This window comes from Echinops telfairi, unplaced genomic scaffold (genome assembly GCF_000313985.2).
Source record: "Echinops telfairi isolate 266 unplaced genomic scaffold, ASM31398v2 ScPeMD7_7469;HRSCAF=8507_1, whole genome shotgun sequence".
In the NCBI taxonomy this organism is placed as follows: domain Eukaryota; kingdom Metazoa; phylum Chordata; class Mammalia; order Afrosoricida; family Tenrecidae; genus Echinops; species Echinops telfairi.
The window spans coordinates 58,046,168-58,068,348 of NW_022111373.1; the positions used below are offsets into that span (position 1 = coordinate 58,046,168).

General features: G+C 39.2%; 1 protein-coding gene across 1 annotated transcript in view; it reads right to left on the reverse strand.

Moving 5' to 3' along the window:
- The window catches only part of ADGRV1 (adhesion G protein-coupled receptor V1), a 675,247-nt gene that overhangs the window by 548,255 nt on the left and 104,811 nt on the right, over positions 1-22,181 (reverse strand). The window contains exons 26-32 of the mRNA XM_045285199.1: positions 21,422-22,031; positions 14,099-14,314; positions 12,098-12,313; positions 11,019-11,263; positions 9,563-9,744; positions 7,719-8,530; positions 4,851-5,060 (exon numbers count right to left, since the gene is read on the reverse strand). Coding sequence (XP_045141134.1) covers positions 4,851-5,060; positions 7,719-8,530; positions 9,563-9,744; positions 11,019-11,263; positions 12,098-12,313; positions 14,099-14,314; positions 21,422-22,031 — 2,491 coding nt within the window. The remainder of the gene's footprint in view (positions 1-4,850; positions 5,061-7,718; positions 8,531-9,562; positions 9,745-11,018; positions 11,264-12,097; positions 12,314-14,098; positions 14,315-21,421; positions 22,032-22,181) is intronic.

The following is a 22,181-nucleotide window of genomic DNA, read 5'->3' on the forward strand; positions in this document are numbered from 1 at the left end:
ATATGTGCAGTGTGCATAGGAATTTGTTCATAGTTTTTTTTTTTTTTTAAACTATAGTCCGGCCCTCCAACGGGTCTGAGGGACAGTGAACTGGCTCCCTGTTTAAAAAGTTTGAAGACTCCTGCTCTATAGGACACAGTAGCACTGCCCCATAGGGTTCCCAAGGCTGTCAATCTCTATAGAAGCCAACAACCACTTCTGTCTCCAGGGATTTAGTAGTTGGTTGATAACTGAAAGATTGGTGGTTTGAACCCACCAGCTGCTCCACTGGAGCAGCTTAGAAACGTGAATCAACTAAACATAAGGGAAGCCCTACAGAGGGATATAGTGTAATTTTCAGATAACAAACCATTCCCTAGGCAATAAATATCACCTAGGGTTTGCCCTGGCCTAATCAATAGTCTGGCTCCATTACAGGACGATCATCTTGTATGGAGTCAAGAGAATCCACAGAAATGTGGTGACACATTGTAGCCTTTGAGAAGAAAAATTAACCAATAGAGTCTAGACCTCGCCTAATGAAGGCAATAAATATGAACTTCAGATGTATACAATTAAGCTTGAGTGTTTCTTCCACTACTCCCTCCCTCCAAAGCAGACATTTATTTAAATAAAGCATTAACTACAATATGAATAAAAATAAGGAAAGACTAAATTCCAGGAAACATATTTTAATCAGTTCATTGCCTCCCATGGACACTAACTGCCCTCTGCAATGAAAAGAAAGGGGGTTTCAGCTACTATAGTAAGATGAATAATGTGAACTATAAACCATCAGTGTAACAGTTAAGAGAAAAAGTTGTGTTTTAATAGAACAGTTCTATATTTCATTTTTAAAAGAATCACATTTCTTGTTCCAATCTTTGCCTAAAGAAGATTCATGCTGTCTCTAAGAAAAGGGGAAAAATGAAATCCACTGAGCGTGACACGATGGTTGTGATGCCGCCGAGTTAGGGGCCAAGGGAGACAGGTACCACAGATTGATTTATATGTGGTTTGCAAGCACAGCATGATTCTTTTTCTCATATTGCTAAATTCTGCCCATTACATTTCAAAGAAAGTACTATTTACCACTGGGCATCTCTTCAATCCCTTTAAGACAAAAGCAGAAAAATAAGATTCCTCAAAATGATAAAGGTCAAAACTTCTGGTGAATTAAAAATGCCTTCAAGAGCCGAGGTGCAGCCCAGCCCAGGTCTTCAATCACAGAAGTGGAACCTTAGTCCTGGGTCACACGCAAGGCTCACATTGTTACACTCCCACACAGCACGGTGTTCACCCTCATTTGTTCCATCTTTGTCTTCAAAGAAACCCCCTAACATTTTCATGAATTCATTTGTGTAATCTTATGCTTAGTACACATTTCTATAAGCAGTTTTACAGTAGACAGACTTAAAAATAGTGAATTCTTGATGATCAATTGATGTTTTAGAAAAAAATAATCTTAGTAGTTAATAATTACATTTAATCTTAGGAAAGGATTTAATATTAAATGGAAAGAAAAGTAAGTTAAAAAGTAGAAATGCCTATTTTTCATTTTAGAAAATGTAAAAAATAGAGCCCATTCATGGCAGCATTATAAGTCAGTGATTTATTTCCTGTACCAAATATGCCCATAGAATGATATGCTAAACAGATTTTAAGGCCCATACACATTTGGATCATGGGTTGTAATCACTAATCCTTTTTTTTTCCCTTTACGTCTTTTGCTGATACAAGAAGCTTTGAAAAGCTTGTGGAAAGATGGACTTAAAAAGTAATGCTTCCTTTTCCACAACCTTTTGACGCTCCCCTCACATTCTGCCGTTGGAAAGTAAAGAGCGCACACTGCAGTTTACAGGTTACATTTGACCAGGCTTGGAGGAGCATAGATGTGGGGCCAGAGTTTCTGTATCTGCGGCACTGGGCAGGAGAGGGTTGTGGTTTCTTCAGAGCCCTCTAACCCATCGCCCTCAGACCCTCATAGGATGTCCTTGTTCAACACTGCTGCCTTGAAGTTTAAATCTCTTTAAATTGATCCTGGGTATCCAAATTATTTTCTATGCTCTCTTTTTATAAAATCCATCCTAGTGCTAAAAATCCCATGCCAGTTTTAGTCTTAAAATCTAAGATTTAGTCTAAAATCTGGTCCTTAATCCAATTTATATCCTTCTGCCACTCGCCCTTTGCTTCTCTTCTTCCAAATATTCCTCTGCTGAATTTTCTACACTTTTCTGTGCTTACATCACCAATGAGTAGCAGAGTGCCGAAGGAAGTCTTTCTCAAATGTCTATTTTGGGAAGGGGTGTTTGCTTGGGTTTTTGTTGTTGTTATTGTTTTGGTTTGATTTTTGCTCCAATCAATCATAGAGCTATACATTCGTAAAACATAATGAAAGGGATAACTACACCCACGGCCATCATGTCGATTCTAACCCAGAGCTGTTCTATGTAACCAAACTGCTCGCTAGGGTTTCTGAGACTGTAAGTTTTTATGAGAACAGACAGCCTTATCTTCCTCCTGAACTTCAGACTCTTAAAAAGTCACTGGTGGGTTTGAACCGTTGACCTTCCAGTTAGCAGTCCAGTGCTTATTCTCTCAGAAATGGGTGACTAGATAAATTAAACAGCAAAAAGAACAAACAGACAACATATAAGCCCAGCAATACTGGTTTGGGGATGCTGCAGCAATATTAAATCACAAAAGTTTCTTTGAAAGTGATTTCCATTCCGGAACTCACCTTGCTTCACAGAGCAATAGCAATCCCTTCATGGACCCGCACCAGACTGAGGGCTATACTTCTGTGTAGCACAGCTAAGAGGCTGATAAGTCCTTCTGTCATCCAGAAAGATTGCTTTCTGTCCCCACTCCCTTTTCTTTTCAATTCAGAATAGTTTCGCTATTGCAAAAGTAGAAGTAACACAGCATTTTCCAATTCAGCCCTTTGCAAGTGAGAAATTCAGTGGCACCCCTTAATCACTTTGTACAACTTCACCAATCTCGCTGCCAACTGTTCTAACTTCCTCTACAGTTGTCACTCGTTGCTCTAGTCCTGTTTGTGGCTCTCAGCTCACTTGCTGGCACCTCAGTACTAGACACACTACTGATTTTCATCTTTTGGCAACTCATGAAAGCACACTCTTTAGGCTCTTCCTGTGTCTCTGGTTCGGGTTTTTCTCTCTCCCCACCCATTTTCTTCCCCACACAGCACCTTCACCTCGTGTTGCCCATTGCTCTGTGCTCAGTGACTTGCTCGTCTTCCTCTACTCACATAGATCTCATTCATAGTCCTGACTTCAAGTATTATATCTACAAGTCTAGTCTCCATCTCTCTAGCCTGAAGTAAAATCAGGTTCTCTCTCAAATTTCCTTCTACAACATAGGTGTTGTTGTTTTATATCAAATGCATCATTCTGACAACTCAAATCACTTGAACCATTGTATCAAAATTCCTAAATGGTTCGGTTCTGCACTGTATCCAAGAACAAGGAAAACAGGACACCCTCTGCACGTGCTTTACATTCAGACAGGACAGGGTTAAATTTCCGCCACTGAACAAACTGCTGGCTGTTTAGTCTCTGAAAGCATTCATTTCCTTTTGTAAAAAGCTGGGTTGATACTATTATAAACCCATCTCTAGGGCTATTGTTGAAATAATGGATGCAATAACTCTGGCACACAGATAGTCCTCTTGTCATTATTACTGAGAATAACTTCTCCTGATAGGACTTTTTTATTTGTGTTGTATTACAAATAATTTTTTGACAGCTGATAATCTATTTGGGATGGAATTTATGAAAGTTTGTTAGTCACTTGTACTCCGGATTGCTATAACAACATGCTATTTTGAATCATTAAGAACAGTAAAGGGGGTGGGGGGTGGATCATACATTTGCATAGTAAAGTATCAAGTGAAAAGTAATATGCATGAACATGCATTTCATTTCCAGCACCGCCACTAACTAGCTGTGTGATTTTTATGATAGTTATCGATTGCATTGTGTCTCAGCTTTCTCATCTATAAAACAGATGTCCAAGTGCTTGATTTATATCACTTTTATATCTTAACTCTACAAGGTAAAATGCTTTTATTTCAATCCCAAACACACACTCTGTGGTGAAACACAGGCTATACATACCTGTATTATTTCTAAATAGGTTTATTCCAACACATCCACATAAAACAAAACTGTTATATCTTAAACTAACAGAAATTGGCCTATAGATACAGAACCCTACATGTGACTAGAAATATTAGATTCAAGAAAATAACTGCATTTTAAAGAAAAAAAATCTAATCCCAATGCACATTTTATAAGGTTATCTAGTTTGGCACTGTCTTAAATAAAATATACAAGCACAATCTGCATCAATCACAGATTAGAATAATCTCTGGTCAGCAACTACCATTTGTTTGTAGAAGAGCCCACGCTTCACGTGGCTTACTGACAGCTACCCTGCTGTGTCCGACACCTGCCAGGACCTGCTCTTTCCGTGGATGAGCTCATGTAACCCTCACAACGCCTACAAAATAGGTCATATTGCCCCATCCCTTTTAACCAGAGGGGAAAGCTGAGCCTCCTGGGTTCGACGAACTTCCATAAAATCACTAGGGGGTGGGAGGGTGGGAAAGGGGAGTCATCAAGCTAGAGCACATATGTTGGTCTGCAAGGATCCTAGATTTGGTTAAATGCATCATTCTATAGGTCTCTCCCAGATAAATCCAATGCAAATTAACACACAGAGCTCAAAACTAATGGACAGGGAAAAAAACCCCACAAAAAATAAGCACTCAAAACTTTAAAAGACAAGACGAATAATGGCATCCATGGAAAAGAGAATCAATATCCTCAAGAGAAAGAGGAACCCACCTTCATGACCGATGACAGATCTGGAGGCTGTCTGAAAGCTAACAAGTCCTGCCACGTTATCATTAGCCAAGATGTTCACTCTAAGAGTGTTGGAGCTGGGCGCGACTCTACTCCCACCTTCGGTGTGCACCAGGCTCACTATGATGCTCTCGTCCCCCTCGGGCTCAGCATCATCCACAATGATCAAAATAGCTGTCTTCTTGGTTTCACCTGAAAAAAAAAAAAAAAAACCAACATGCATGTAATAAAAATCAAAGGAAGCAAATCACCAGCATGACTTGCTAGAAGATCACAATATCTCCTGTTAAAAACTTTAAGTAAATACATTTAGGTGCATTATAATCGTTTGAGGTCATGAGAAACAATGAAACCAGTATATCCAAATTAGTGCATGTTAATCTGTATATTCTTTAACATACAAAACACAGTTAAATGCTATTAATGCGGGAGTTTGGAGATAAAGTCATTTTGAATCATGGACAAGCTACAGAAATTTTTAAGCAGCATGCCTTGACTTCTCGGTCTTTTGCCAAGAACAACTAGTTAGGGAAAGAGCTTTTAAAGAGTCTTCCATTGAGAAGCAGCTCCCTCTAGGAAAGGGAGAGGTTCTAGCATTAGTGTGAATGATCAGCAATAGTTAGGGAATTGTGGTCACAATAGGGAACAGTAAATAAAGACATAACGATTTTGGAGCAAAAGTGCCTGAACAGCCCAGAAGCAACAAAGCCCACATGGAAGCAGCAGACCAACATGTGTGATCATGAAGGGCTGAAGGGACCAGGCTTCAAGCACCAAAGGCGGGAGGGGGGGGGGGGGGGGCATATCATCGTAAATAAGGGTAGCGCGTGATGGGGACTCAATGCCCATCTGTGAACAACTGAACATACCTTGCAGAGGGGTAGTGAGGAGATGAGTCACTTAGGGTTCAGTATAGCAATAATGAAACTCACAACCTTCCTCTAGTGCTTAAACGCTTCCTCCCTCCAACTACCATGATCCCAATTCTACTTTGCAAACCTGGTTAGACCAGAGGATGGGAACTGGAAACACAGGGAATCTAGGACAGATGAACCCCTCAGGATCATCAGTGGGAGTGGCGATACTGGGAGGGCAGGGGTGGGGAGAAAGGGGGAATCGATCACAAGAATCTATATATAACCTCCTCTCTGGGGGATGGGCAGCAGAGGGGTGGGTGAAGGGAGACGCACTGTAAGATGATATAATAATAATTTATAAATTATTAAGGGCTCATGAGGGAGGGAGGAGCAGAGAGGGAGGGGGAGGGGGAAATGGACAATAAGGAGCTAATTCCATGAACCCAAGCAGAAAGCGAATTTTGAGAATGATGAGGGCAACAAATGTGTAGTGTTTTACACAATTGATGTATGTATGGATTGTGATGAATTGTATGAACCCCAATAAAATGATTTTTAAAAAATTAGAAAAAAAAGATTGTTATGAGCTGTAAGAGCCTCTAATAAAATGATTTATTAAAATTTAAAAATAAAGAGCCTGAACAATTTGCGTCTTAAATAACAAGAAAGACCTAAGTGCCCCTTCCCAGGATGTGAGGCAGAAGAGGAATGCAAAGGAGAGAGTTGATAGTGACAAGAACTTAGCGATCCGTGTTTCAATTTGGCCTAGACCTCCACTAGTGCCGAGCTCCCCACTGACTAACCCTAAAGCCAGTGTTGCTCCAGGAGTCCCGCCAGCGGTTGCCACACTTCACTGTCCCCTCTTTCTGGAAAGAGAATGAACGGTGAGGAAGACAAAGGGCGGAGAAGAGAGAAAGGGGTGTCAATACCTGTTTCCTCTCTAGTGACTCCTGCTTTTCATCAATCCATCAGTGTCAAGATTAAGCCCACAAAGTCTACGTGATCGAAGAATCTAGGTTAGCTATAAAATATGGTCCATTTCATATGATGGTCAATTTATAATTCAATGCAATCATGCTTTGTATAATGATATTACTTTGTGTGATAACTTTTTTGTAGTTGCCAAAGTCACTGTAAAATAAACTCTCAGCTCCACTCCTTCCTCATTAAATTTTCATTCTTCCCTTTGAAAGAGGGAGAGATGCTTCCAATTACCAATCTGCCCATCAAGCATGCCAGATTTTACTGTTCCCAAAATCATATTCTAGGGAAAAAACTGCTATAAAAATGGTACATATTTCTAAAAATCTTGCTCTAAAATGTAATGTTTATTACCTATTTCAAAGGGTATCCTATATAGGCAGCATAGTCCCAAATCATTGTTTCCCAAAAAGGTATGTGCATAAAAAGATAAAGTGGATTGCTCCAGGGCATGGGATTATGAGCATTTCTTTCTTTCCTTTTTTTTAAATATACCATGAGGTTTTTAAATATATTTTTATTTTTGAATCATAAAAAATAAAAAATTCACACAATTCCTGATAATCTAATTTTGAAAATAAACTAAAGAGACACATATATAGGGCCATGCCCAGCTTACATATTGCAATTCAACCACTAGCAAGTCAATTAACTTCTATTTTTCGAAAACTATATATGCAAGAACATGTACGGTAATAGCTTATGAACAATTATTAACTATGATCATTGTAACGATTGTCATAATAAATAACTATGATGATTTTGTCAGAAAGAATTGAAACCCCTTTAGAACAGTGGTTCTCAGCCTTCCTAATGCCACAATCTTTTAATACAGCTCCTCATGTTGTGGTGACCGCCCCCACCATGAAATTATTTTCATTGCTACTTCACAACTATAATTTTGCTACTGTTAGGAATCAGGCGACCCCTGTGAAAGGGTCGTTCGATCTCCGATCTCCGAAGGGGTCGCAACCCACAGGTTGAGAACCACTGCTTTAGACCCTTCACTCACCTTCTGCAAAAGTCAGAATGTCCCCGGCACCAATAAAATCTAGACCTTCAGTAGCCGTTCCATCAACAACACGCCATTCGACCGTCACTTGGCCTAAGCTGCCCCCTGTCCTGTGGATCATCATTTCCACTGTGGTTTGTGGCTGCTCCTGAACTTCTACATATGAGCCATCTTCTGATGTGTTGGGACTTATACTGTAGATGACAAACACCCCAAAGGCATCACCATTTAATGCGATGACAACTGTGGAAGTATTTGGCTGTCCTATGATTGGCTGGTTGTTAAAGCTGGCTGTGCGGTTCATAAGGTGAACTTCAAGAAGGGAAATCAGGAAACTCTCGTCCGTCTCAGGGAAATCATCAGGAAGGATAGAAACGGTGAGATTTGCAAATTCATCGCCTTCCAGCATTATGGCCCAGTGCCTAGTCGCCGGCTCATAGTCACTACCAGCCACAGCCTGACTACTAAAAAGAGAGGCTACCCTGGTCATGTTTTTCCTATAGGTCCTGAAATCTGAGCTGTTGCCAGCTGGGCTGGTCCATGATGTCATCCAAAAGCATTGAGAGCCCTCTGAAGCACTGAACAATGAAAATGCCACGCAAGCATGCTCTTTGAGGCACAAAGTGGCACATGTCTCCTGGGGTTCCCCTACTGCAGAGACATTCACCCACGTTCTCCAAAACGGGTCTGGCATCCCTTGAATTGGCGGTTCATAGTAGGATAGTACATCTTGACCTTCCTCAACAGCAAGAGCCACTACATCAATATCAGAAGTACTGTAGAACAACTGCAGCCGGCCAAAGTGCCCTCCGCTAAAACACGGAGTAACAAAAGACAGGTTAGAGGCATGAAGGAACATGTGTATCATGTACAAAAAAAGAAATTCTGCCTGTGGCTTTCACTTTCTTGTTAACGTGTGTTTAAAGTACTACTACGACAGTCACACACATGTATCTTAATTGCATTTCTCCTTCACTGTTTGCTTTCCCAGGTAAGGAAACTTTACTTTTCACGATGGTTTTCAGTCAAGCAATACCCATTTTCAATCAAATTATAAAAACACCTTGCAAAGTATGCAGGTAGTCTCCATCTCAGAACTGGCAAAAAGAATAAGAAAATTAATCTATTTTTCATTGTTAAAACAAAGTAGTGATCGTCTCAGCATGAATGAACATAATTATTTGCCACAAGTTCTCAAGAACCTTTATTTTCTCCTCCTGGAGAAGCTCAAGCAAACAATATGCTGACTCACAGAGCAAATGGAAGGGGAGAAAAGAACCTGAAAATCGACCACTTCGTATAACCCCTGAGTGGTCTTCAATTTTTAGACTAATTGTATTTCAGATCTAATTCTAAAAAAGATCACAGGTACATTTCTGGGGTTAGAGAGCCAATAAAGCCCATTTTTCATTTTACTAATAATATTGCTGTAGTTGGGTGTGCTCAAGTTGGTTCTAACTTGCAGTGAAATCACTTGACAGAGTGACTTCTTCAGTCCCCCTGAAGAAAAAGTCCCGTCCATTTGTTCCTATGAAGACCACGGATACGCTAAGGGTGCTGAGTCAGAATGACACAGCCATGACCTTTAAGGAGGCCGACCCCCAGGTCTCACTCCCATGGAGATGGCTTTGAACGATCAACTTTGGCGGTTAGTAGCTGAACTCAACGCTGCTAATAGGACAAATATTTATGATGGGCTCTTTATAGCAAGATATGTTTCAGTTAACAAGTTATAATAACTTAACAGTGTAGAAAAGCCACTAACCCTAAAATATGCAATTCTACAAGAGATCTAGCACAACTACCCACAACGCCCAGCATTCCCAGAGATCCAGCTCATATACCTTCTCCTGACAGTAAGGTTAGCCCAGGCACTTCTTTCCAGAGGCTCTTGAACACGGTAAACCGACTGAGCAAAGGCTACTGTACCATAAGGGTTATCATTGGCAGGAATTATAAGATTAGCCACTTGATCTAACCCAATAGTACCTCCACCGGAGGCATCAGTTAGTTGCACTTGGATTACCTAAAAATACAGTGAAAACTTCCTTAACAGGATCCCATTTCTGAAATAAGAATAGTAATGCAGAAAATAAAAGCAATCATATCCATACTAGAAAAAAACCAAAATGGAATAAATATACATAAACTCAAGGAAACTCTCCATTTACATTTTTAAGTGGGAAATATTTATTATCTCTTTTCCCAATCACATTTTTAAGTTCAAATTTAAAAAGATAATTCATCAACTTTTAATGATCTAGTATGATTACTCATAAGGATATAAACTGTTAAAATTGCTTACTATTAATTATATATACAATCTCATGCAACAATAGTAATACCCCTGGTTATATTTATTATTTTAATAATACGACTTTTACATCCTATGCCTTTCCTTTACTTATGGAAAATAATTCATCCACTTTATAATGAATTGGTAATCTATCATGCTTTATTTTCCATATTATCTTAAGCAGAAATTCTCTGACAACATGTAAAGAAACAAAAACATAGCACCACAAAGCCATCGAAATTCAGAGAGCAGTAGCGGGAAAGGCTTTGCCTATATTAACTAATAGTATTTTTAGAAGAAAATGGCACAATTAGCACTGAAAACAAATTTTATTCCTTTTCTATTAAAACATTTTATTATCCAATATCATAGACCAAGTGTTATTAAAAGTTATTTTATGGTTTCTAGGCCTTCATAATTGTTGAGTTTCATAAAATACAATTATCTTCAGTCAGTGTATGTTAATGATACATGAACTTTCTCACTGACACTTGTTTTCGACCACTTCTGCCTTTTTAATCACAAAAAGACAAATACCGAAAGATGCATGTAGTATGATATTTGCCATACAGTAAATTCTCAAAAAACTGTTAAAAAATAATGAAAGATGAGAGAATCAAATTTTACACTTCAGACTGATTCATATTCAAACCAAAACAAATTATACATGCTAGCAGATTAAGTGCTTATATGAAGCATAGTAAAATTTTTACCAAAATATTGAAAACTCTGTGTGCCATATATATGTACACATAAACTGGCATTTGTGCACGGTCTACTTATGCAATATTCTTGCTTTTATATTAGCTGAAACTCATTATTGTACACATATTACTTTATTTATACTATGGCATAATATCTTATGTTATTACATCTTACAACATTTTTAACATTCTCACAGAAATAATTTGACATCCTTTCAAAAATGTCACGAGTCAATTGCTCTAGTCATTATTAGTAAGGCATGTTTTACAGTGTCATTCTATACTAGTCATTCCTCTCACCTCTTCAATCTCCGGAATGTCGTCAGCCAGGACCTCTAACAACAAGGTTTGAATGGTTTCCCCAGGGGCAAAGGTCACATTACCTGAGACAACTCGCAGGTCGCCAGTAGCAAGCTGTCCATTAATGGTGGCAACCCACTGAACAGTAACATTGCCAAGTGTCCCAGAATTTCGAATTATTAGCAGGTTTACCTTCACTGAGTTAAACTCAGGTTCCTCTACAATAAGTTTAGTAATCTGAAAACCTGAGGAGCAAAGCAGAGTTCATTTCAAATGCAAAGTGAAACTGAGTCAGTGCATAGCCAACTTGTAATCAATTCTCTTCTCCCCCTAACCAACTAAAGTACCATTATACCCACTAAATCACACACGCACACACATGCTATGATGATATAATACCCCCAAAAAAAAACAAATTCCAAATTATTTTTCATTACAATAAAAGCAAAGATAGTGAATTCTATGCGCATCAAACTCAGATACATATGAGATGCAAGTGAGTTGTGTGGTCAGTTGAACAGTGTAACCCTGGTCCAAAAGGCAACTACCATTTATTTAGCGCCACGGCTGCTGCCATGCTGGATCGAGGGTGTGGTGTCACCAGATGTTCCTATCTAATAACAAAGTCTAGAAATCCAGATTGTGGTCCAAAGACTGATTAAATAATTATTTTTTAAAGACCTAAGATACACAGAACACATCTAGGAGCCCTATCTGTCCCAAAAGCCAATAGGCTCTGACATCTCAATATATCCTAAGAGGCTGATTTATTTATTTGTTAAATTACCCCTAATGAAAGTCAGTAACAACAAGCATAAAAATGTTCAGCCTCAGAAACCCTTGCAAGCAATTCTACTCTGCCCTATTGGCTCCATGAGTCTACATTAACTCAATGGCAGTGAGGAATGGGTGGGCACTGTCCATAACTGGACCATATGTACTGTACACTTATATGTCAGCAATGACAGTTCATATACAAATAACAAAATCAAATCAAGTCTGAGCCTAAAAATAAAGAAAAGGTCATGTATATGACCTTTATAGACCTGTATAAGAGAGATAAACATTAGTGTATTTACCAAATAACCCATAGGGGTCGTCAGAGGCCTCAATAATAATGACCGCCTCTGTTAATGCCCCTAGTCTCGCTCCTCCTGTTGTTTCATTCAGTAGTTGCACAAGAAAAGATTCTTCCAGCTCCGGGTAAATGTCGTTAATGATATATACTGGCACAGCTTTACTGGTTTCCCCTTCCAGCAGGACCACATCCGATGAAGCTATACTGTAATCTTCTCCTACAAAGACAAAAAGAAAAGTGCTAATAGACTTATTATAACATAAACATTCCAGATATTAGGGAAGGCTTATGTGTTGAATTTCCTGGGAACACCTGGAAAAACCTTTTTTGAGGGTGTTGAGTGTCTCTATTGTAAACAAGAATACACTGTCTTCCACTTGAAAAATAAGTACGATAATATGACAACATAATTTTTTAAATCATTTTATTGGGGACTTGTACACCTCTTATCACAATCCACACATCCATCCACTGAGGACAAAATCATTTAAAAGACCTCCTACAGGTGCTCAAGTTCATTCTTTTGCGCTCAGAAAGTTGTGTGCATAATTCATTCTACATAAGGTGTTCTATTTAGCACATATGAAGGAGAGAAAAGAATCCATCCTCACAAGAGGATCTCTTGTGTTGCTAAGAAACAAAAAATAATAATTGAACTAAAATTCTGATCTCACTGGGGAAATAAATGACATGTCAACATCATTGATGATAAAGCTCAAAACTCTGGAATTTTCTACATTGGTAGGAGCATGAAGGACGCCCTTATGGAAACTGGGGGCAAATATCCTAGAACAAAATCAATGCTCACGCTCACTAGCATGTTGGGGCACCTTCAGGCAGTCAAACATTCCCAGGATTTCATACCTGTATGTGCACATACATGCTCACCAAAGGACTAGATGAACCTGGCCTATTGTCTTCCACACAAGTATTCTGTCTCAGTAATTTTTTTTATATTCTCATCGCTTATTTCAACAGAAAGCACAAAATTTCATTCATTCTTTCACACAATTGTTGAATACTCAAGGGACTGCCCTGGCAACATGAGGAGGTGTTAACATCGTTTTTTTCATCAATGAAAAAAATGAATGTGGGCTTGTGAGACTGACCTTAAAAACAACATGCCAGTGTCCAGGGCTGTGGAAGGACGTGTCAAGGACAAAGGCTACACAGAGATGAGTGGTCTTTCTGAGATCTTAATTTTTGTGTCTCCCCGTTAATCTTTTTTTTTTTAATCATTTTATTGGGGCTCATACAACTCTTATCACAATCCACGCATACATCAATTGTGTAAATCACACTTATACATTCGTTGCCCTCATCATTCTCAAAACTAACTAGCTCTCTCTCTCTCTCTCTCTCTCTCTCTCTCTCTCTCTCTCTCTCAACCCCATCCATTCAAAATCATTCCTGTGAGTACCACAGGAACAATTCTAATTGAATAACCCTCAAGTAATCTTCTTTTAAATGCTATAACGACATCACCAAAGAAGGTGGACTCCTCATTCTTACATTGGCAATGAGATCATGGTTCATATACATAAAATAGTCAATGCTGACCATTGTCCCTGCCATGTTCTCCATGAAAAAGCAAGCAAGATGACCAGACACAGAGAAAGGGTCTTTGCTAAGCACTGCAACCACAGGGCTGTTAATTTATCCCTGCAATCCTAGCAGTAATTTACACATGAATCCCTTACAAAAACTAGCAAGTCCACACCGAGGAAAGCTAACAATGTTTTCCTCCATTTATTTTTCATTAGTTTGAGTGTAATTGGTGGTCTTAGCTTTAAATTCACATACAATGCTGCCAACAATTTTCAATAACTCTACAAATGCACAGTGTCCCAAAAAAGGATAGAAACTCTAGATTTGTGCCTTTGAAAGATGGAAAGTGTTGTCTGGGGATTTATTTCTCTAAGTAAATCTTTAAGGTATTTTGTTATCAAGGTTACATTGTTCCTTGAAACCAATTCACTTTTCCTTTAGGATCGTTTCTCACCAGCAATTGCAGTTATTGGCATGGCTTTAAACTTCACAGAAACATCTGCAAATGCTCCTCCTGTTCTGGTCACGTTGACAATGGGTCCAACATGATTTTCTGCCACTCTAACTATTGGCGCTGAAAGCTGAAGTGTGCCAAATGCATCATCATTGGCCAAGATAATTAGATGAGCAATAGTTTCTACTTTGAGCCCAAGGCGTGGAGAATTTGCAACTGAAAAATAAAAGAAAATGCTTGAAAACTAATATGACAGGAGGTCCAAATAATTCACAGAAATATTCCATTACCTTTCCATTCTGCTTTTTTCCACAAAACGTTTTGAAGCATCTTGTATATCAGAATTTTTTAAACTGGCCAAAAACAACCACCAAGCCTCACCACTTTGTGTTCTCTCTCTATCTTTCATATATTTTAAAATATCCTTGAAACCTAACTTTCTGCAGAAATCAACTTTTCAATACAACTATAAAGGCAAGAATGACAGAGATGGACTAGATACCTAACCTCCTCAAATAAAAGGCGTTCGCTAATCAACAGACTTTATCAAAAGAATAAACAGACCTTGCAGACTAGACTTTGGAAATGACATACCTCATAAGGATCTAGTCTACAATATGTACAAAACTTTAACAACTAAAAAACAAAAAGGCAGATAATCCAATCAAATGCCTGGACAAAGGACAAGGCCAGGCACTTTCCAAAAGGGCTTTAAGTGGCCAACAAACACATAAAAAGGTGCACCATGTCATGAGGCGTTTCAAAACAAAACCCACTGCCATCCACTCACACTCTGATTCATGACAACCCTACATTGGCCATTACAGAAATGAAAATCAAAATGACAATGAGGTATTATCCCACCCACTGCAAAAATGTCAATGTTAAGAAACAATGACGGGAAACATCAAGTGCTGGTGAGATTTTGAGGCTACTGGAAATCTCATATGATGTTGATGGGATTATTAAAGAGGTATCACAACTATGGAAAACAGGATGACACATCTTCGAAAGGTCTAGAATTGAAATATCTTATAACTCAGCAATCTCACTCCTCAGAATATATCCTAGTGACCCAATAACAGTGCCACGAATAGACATGTGGACAGCTGTGTTTATTGAAGCATTATTCAGAATAGCACAAACAGCGAAAACTCAAGTTCTCATCAGTGAATGGATATTACAAGTTGAGGTGCCTATGTACAAGAAGAATCTGAAGAGTCTGCTGCTGAGTGAAAGAAGTCACTTGCAAAGCGCCAGCATTACATGATGTCCCTTGTATAAAGAGACAAGAAGGGGAATACATACAGACGGTTACCACAGATGGGAGAAGGTGGGAAGACAACCTACTCTCTACAAAGCAGACACTTGTTATTTTGGGCGATGAGGAAGGTAATCACAAATATGGATGAAGCTGGCACAACTTGACCAAGGCAGAGTAAGACGAAGTAGTACACAAGAACATGAGAAAATTTTGGTAAATGCTATCCCCTAGATGACAACAGTAGTGACCACCAAATCCATGAGTGGTTACATAGGTAGGTATGTATGAACACATTTCTACAGGAAAGCATTTGTGAGTACATGGGTGTGAACCTATAGTTTTATCTGTAGGCACATGCAAATACATGTTTTAGTGCTTACATATATGAGAAAGCTTCAAAATCTACATGTAAAAATGAAACTCAGAAGTAATGGAATTTTTCTACCAGTTTTTTGACACTCCTTTGCATATGATATGTGTTAAGTTCATAAGGGAGCAATTACAGGTGTATCCTAGAAATAACCACAAAGGATTGGTTTACTGAATTTGAAAGCTTAGGACCATAGTATTCTGAGACAACTCAGCCAATCAGCATAGCATAGTTCATGGAACTATTGTTCCACATCCTGGTTTGGTGAGTATCCTGTGGAGTCTTGCAAGCTTAATGTAATTCGTTAGCCTTCAAATTGGGACTCCCGCATCCACAGCCATCATATTTCAGTAGCCAAATGGCAGGCTTATCCAAGTGAACATTACCACCACATGCACCAAAAGAGCTAACCATCGGAGACCAAAGGTCTCAGCATGTGACCATAAAACAAAGGGAGGAAGGCAGAGAGACAGAAAGTAAGGAGAAATGGAAACAGAGAAACCAGCAGAATGCGAGAAGAGTGCCATTGCCTTGAGATGCTTGCAAGTATCGTAACAAAACAAAATGTGCAAAAACTGTCGGACAGAAAACGAATCTGCTCTATAAATTTGCACCCACATCACAATGTAAATAAATAAGGCATGACTATTGTACCTGTTGGCAGCAAAAAATAAAGAAGGAAGCCAAAATCCCAATGGAAAAATTAAGCTGCAGGGTAACAGCCACACAAACCATGGCCTCATCTATACTGGGACCAGAAGAACTGAATGGTGCCCAGCTACCACTATCCTGACTCTGCTCCAGGGACACCCAAACCATCCTGGACAGGATGGGAGCCAAACAGAAAACCAAACCCAAATGTCTAAACATTTTAAAACTTGCCATGGGGGAACTGCCAAGACCATCACCCTGAGATACCCTTAGAACTCGGGTCTGAAGCCACTCCCAGAGGGCACATTTTACCCAAATAATAGAGTGGCTCATGAAATAACAATCTCACATGACAACCATGTTCCTTTAAAGAACGACCAATATTAGACAACATGATCAATATTTAACCCAAAGTAAGTATGAAAAAGTAAAGGTGAAATTCTCTCTCTCTCACTGCCATTGAGCTGATGCCGACGCACAGCAATCCTATAGGACAGGGTAGAACTGCCCGTGTGAGTTTCCATTACATCTTTACGAGAGTAGAAAGGCCGTCGTTATCCCATGGGAAGGCTGGTGGTTTTGAACTGCCTGCCAACTTGGAGATTGCAGTCCAATGGGCCACCAGGGCTCCAGCAAGGAAAAGTTAGATGAATGGAAACAGACCAACTGGGCATATTTGTCTTCAACCATTGTCTTCAAAGAAGCAGCCGTCTAAGTGAGGCGTCACCTGAGTCCATATGGAAGAAGCACACTGGCCTTTGTAAACCCAGGACGGTGAATAATGTAACCCAAATCGGGAGGAGGGAGTAGTATCAGAAGTTAAATTGTAAGCCTGCTTTGCAGAAGTCTACGGAGGACAGTGGAAGGCAAAATCCATTTGCAGGGTCCCGTCATGGTTGGAGCCTCCAGTGTATCCTCTCTGATCATATTCAGGGAGGTGAACAGGCTCGTACCCTACAAAGAGCATTATAAAGCCAGTCGTGGCAGACATAGTTGGGTTAAATACCTTATAATTTGATCTCCCTTTTGATTCCATTGAAAGTAGTTCCCGTTTTTAATATTTTCTGATTGATGTTGGGGTCTTTGTTTGTTTGCTTGCCTTCTATGAGTTTGTGTGATCGTGTTCTGTTTTGTATGATTTTCTGTGTAAGAAATCCAGGAGAAGTGAATCTACAGACACGGCAACTGGATAGGGGCATGGCAAAGGAGGATGGGAGGAACGAGGAGTTACCAAGTATGAGAAGAAAAAGTTCTACAATAGATTGTGCTGATGATTGCACAAATCTTCTTATCCCTTTTGAAGGACTTAATTAAATTGTATGATATGTGAAGTATATGCCAAAATTTTTTTAAAAAAACCAAAACATTTTTACCAGGGTTCAAGTTCCACTCACACCAGTTTATTCCAAGCAAAGCATGTTTAAGCATGTCTCTGTGATCAGTTCTCTCAGAAACACACGTGTCTTAGTCTCCTTGTGGAGCCTTCAACAAAAAGGTGCGATGAGAACATGGCCCCCACGGTGCCTGCTGGGCCGATTAAACCCATGGCAGAGAGGTCAATTCACCAGACTATAGATTATGGCAACTGTTTAGAGCAATGTGAAAGGATAATCAACAGGTTTTTTGTTCAATAAAATTTCTTTAACTTTATAAGGAAACCTGGTGGCGCAGTGGTTGTGCATTGGGCTAAGAACCACAGGGCCGGCAGTTTGAAACCACCAGTTGCTCCTCTAGAGAAAGATGAGGCTTCTACTCCCATAAAGTCTCATAAACCCACACTGGCATCCCTACTCTGCCCCATGGTGTCACCATGAGTCAAAATCGACTCAATGGCAGTAAGTTTGCTGTATGTTTGGGTTTGATTGTTTTTTTTGCCGGGGGAGGGGGAATCTTTGATTTTGTAGCAATTCTTTATCCTCAAATTAGATCGTTTTGTGCATAGGATTTTTTTTTAATGTGTGTATTTTACAGATGAAGAATCAGAGACACAAGAAATTGAAGAATTCAGCTAAAATCTTATACTAGTACGTGTTTAACATACTAGCAAGCATCCTAGTGTTCTACTCTATTGCTCATTACCTATAATGTCTCATCAAACTGGCTTTAGCATCTTCAATTATTTTCCATTTTATCATCCTGTACTTGGCCCTCACCCAGGTATAATTACCAATCTTCTCACCAGTGCTCTCCTTAGCCATAAGCAAGAACAAAGGATCTATCTAATCCTAGATTGTTTTTGTCAATTAAAATTGACTATCATATCCGTTTGCATTTAATTCTCCTTTAATTATTTCACACCATAGCTCTTGTTTATTCTAAATGTCTCTGAGTATGCTGCAGCGTTCTAGGAACAAAGTTAGCACGAATTGATTTTGATTGCTTCTCTGGTCCTTTAGCTCATTCATCCTCCACATATGGCACTTTGTTATAGCAGCAATTGCCAATAATATATTGAATTCTTCCTACATGCAAGTCACTATTAACTTTTGATCATTATCTTATTAAGACCCAATCCTATTTCTTTATTATAGATAAGGAAACTGGGGTTTCAATGGATATATCACACCATACATACTACACAAGAACACGAGCTGTCTAACACCAGCATTCACAGTCTCTTGCAATTGTACTCAACAGTATTCCTTCCTAGTTTATTTCTATTTTACACAATGAACTGCAAGTTCCCTAAAAACTGGGCTGTGTTTTATAGTTCTTAATTAATAAGACTAATTATTCAGTTTTACTGTAACTTATTTGCTATTATAGCTGGTCTTAAATCTTGGTGTTTACTTGTTTTTATTTTTTTTAAGAACGGTGGTATTATGTGAGAATGTTGAACCTTGATTGTGATCTGAAGACTTGATGTTTGCTCTTTTGCTATAAAGTAAGGTTCTTCTTGCAACCTTCCATTGTGATTACTTGCATTGCAAGCAAGAATGGTGCTCACTCTATGCAGTACATTTTCCTGGTGTTATAAGTAAGGTCAACAAACGTATTTGTAAGAAACATTAATCCATATGACCAAATAGAGCCAATGTGTAGACCTCAAGATCTTATATTTGGGGCTATATTATTTCAAACTCACTCCCATTGAGTCCATTATAACACATAGCATTTCCAAGACTTGGTAAACCTTTATGTGAGCAGACAGACTCATCTTTCTCCTGAAGAGCAACTGTTGGGTTAGAACCCCTGACCTGTGGTTAGCAACCCAATGCTTACCCACCAAACCTCTAGTTTCCTTCAGAAGACCTTATGTGTTCCCTAATCATAATCATAATTGTTCTAAAACGTATACTAAATTATCCCTCACCAATACACACAACCCCACTGGTTAAGGAATCTTCAAGAAATTGATCAAAGTGAAAAAACTCCAGGGTCTTGCTACCAGGATTACCCTGTGAATTCCCAGATGTTTGGGAAGCTACAATACATAACAAAATACTACTGCTGTTCTAATTGTTATTTGCTGCCCTCGAAAAATTTATGTATGGCAGAATAAAACATTTCCTGGCTTACAGCATCTTAGTGCTTGTTGATTTGTGTGGCAGTGACATAATCTCCTGTCAACTTGTCTAGCCTGTCAATCAGGTCATAGCCAATGGTGCCTCTGTATGGACATGGCCTTCTCCAGGATCCTGAGAACTCCTGCCTTCCTCCCCAGAGCTGGGACACATGCACACTCTCTCTGCTTTGTCTTCTTGTTGACAAGCTACATGGAGCTATGCTGAGTACAGCTAGAGCCTTGGAGCTGGAGAAGCCACATGGAGACCCACACCACTGGCCTATGATCTTCCTGCATTCTGCATCATTGCATGTGCTGCATGAGTATAGAGATGAATTTATGGACTAGTATTGGATTTGGGGGCTAATATCGGACTTATGGACTTGATCTGAAAAGGGCTGGAATGCTTTCTCAATATATAATTGCTCTTTGACATAAAGCTCTCTCTCTCTCTTTTTTAAAATCATTTTATCGGGGGCTCATACAATTCCTATCACAATCCATCCTTCCATCCATTGTGTGAAGCACATTTGTACATTTGTTGTCATCATCATTCTCAAAACATTTGCTTTCTACTTGAGCCCTTAATATTGGCTCCCCCGCCCTCATGAACCCTTGATAATTTATAAATTATTATTATTTTGTCGTATCATACACTGTCTGATGTCTCCCTTAACCCACTTTTCTGTTGTCCATCCCACAGGGAGGAGATTATATGTAAATCTTTGCAATCGGTTCCGCCTTTCTAGCCCACCCTCCCTCCACCCTCCAGGTATCGCCACTCTCACCACTGGTCCTGAAGGGATCATCTGTCCTGGATTCCCCGTGTTTCCAGTTCCTATCTGTACCAGTGTACATGCTCTGGTCTAGTCAGATTTGTAAGGCAGAAATGGGATCATGATAGTGGGGGGAGGAAGCACTTAAGAAGTAGAGGAAAGTTTTATGTTTCATCATTGCTAACCTGCACCCTGACTGGCTCGTGTCCTCCCCACAACCCTTCAGTAAGGGGTTATCCAGTTACCTACAGATGGACTTTGGGTCTCCACTCTGCACTCACCCTCATTCACAATGATATGATTCTTTGTTCTTTGATGCCTGATAACTGATCTCTTTGATACCTCGTGGTCACACAAGCTGGTGTGCTTCTTCCATGTGGGCTTTGTTGCTTCTGACCTAGAGGGATGCTTGTTTATCTTCAAGCATAAAGCTCTCTCTTAACACATAATCTGGATTTGTTTCCCTAGTCAACCCAGACTAACATGTTTCAGTCCATACAGTTTGAATCCAAAAGTCAGTTAGTTATGAATTAAATATAAGTTCCTAAAATTTAGAACTGAATTGACTTAAAAAAAAAGAATTCCAAGTAGTGTTCTGTTTACTATTCCCTTATAAATAAACTTTATGAATATGATTCTTTTAAAATTAGAGCTTGCTTCAGTATTTTTATGGGCTATTCTTTGTCTAATTCTAAATCTTTTGCCTTAAGATTCCTATTTCTAATAATTTCTAACAATAACATTAATATATACTTACTTGGACGATCTTGTACTTTTCCTATTAAAGTAGAGTTCAGTAATTCAATAAACACAGATTCTGATCTTTCTGGTTCACCGTCATCCACAATTGAAATAGTGATTGTTGCCTCACTCTGGTTAGCTCTGAAAATGACAAACCCAGAAGCTGGTATGTAGTCGCTTCCTTGAGTTGCTCTGGCTAAATTAGGTGGAAAGTAAGGTGGTTTCTCCATGTCATTCACTGTTGCATAGATGACTGTGACTCTTCCCATGAGGCCTTTCAACCTTATTACAGACAATGTAATGTTCTGGGTTGCTTCCTCAACTTCGATTGGTCTATTTTTCTCTGAGAAGATGAACACCCCATAGGGATCATCACTAGCCCAAACTGTCAATGTGGCATTAATGTGAATGCCTAAAGAACCACTGGAGACATTAAGGATTGACACAGAAAATGCCTTATCCAGTTCTGGAACTTCATCTGGCAATATTTCCACTGTGATGTTGGCACTTGTCTGGCCAATCTCAAAAGTGATGTTGCCAGAGGCGGAGGCGAGATCACCGTCGGGATCAGAGTCTATGCTCCAATGCAAAGTCACCTGAGACAGCGCGCCATGACTTCTCATAACCTAGGAAACATTGGTAGGTATTAAAAGAGGAATTACCGAATTGATGTTGAGGTTTATTTTATTTTATTTTATATAAACTTTTTGAAATTTTATTTTATTTTATATAAACTTTTTGAAATTTTATTTTATTTTATATAAACTTTTTGAAAT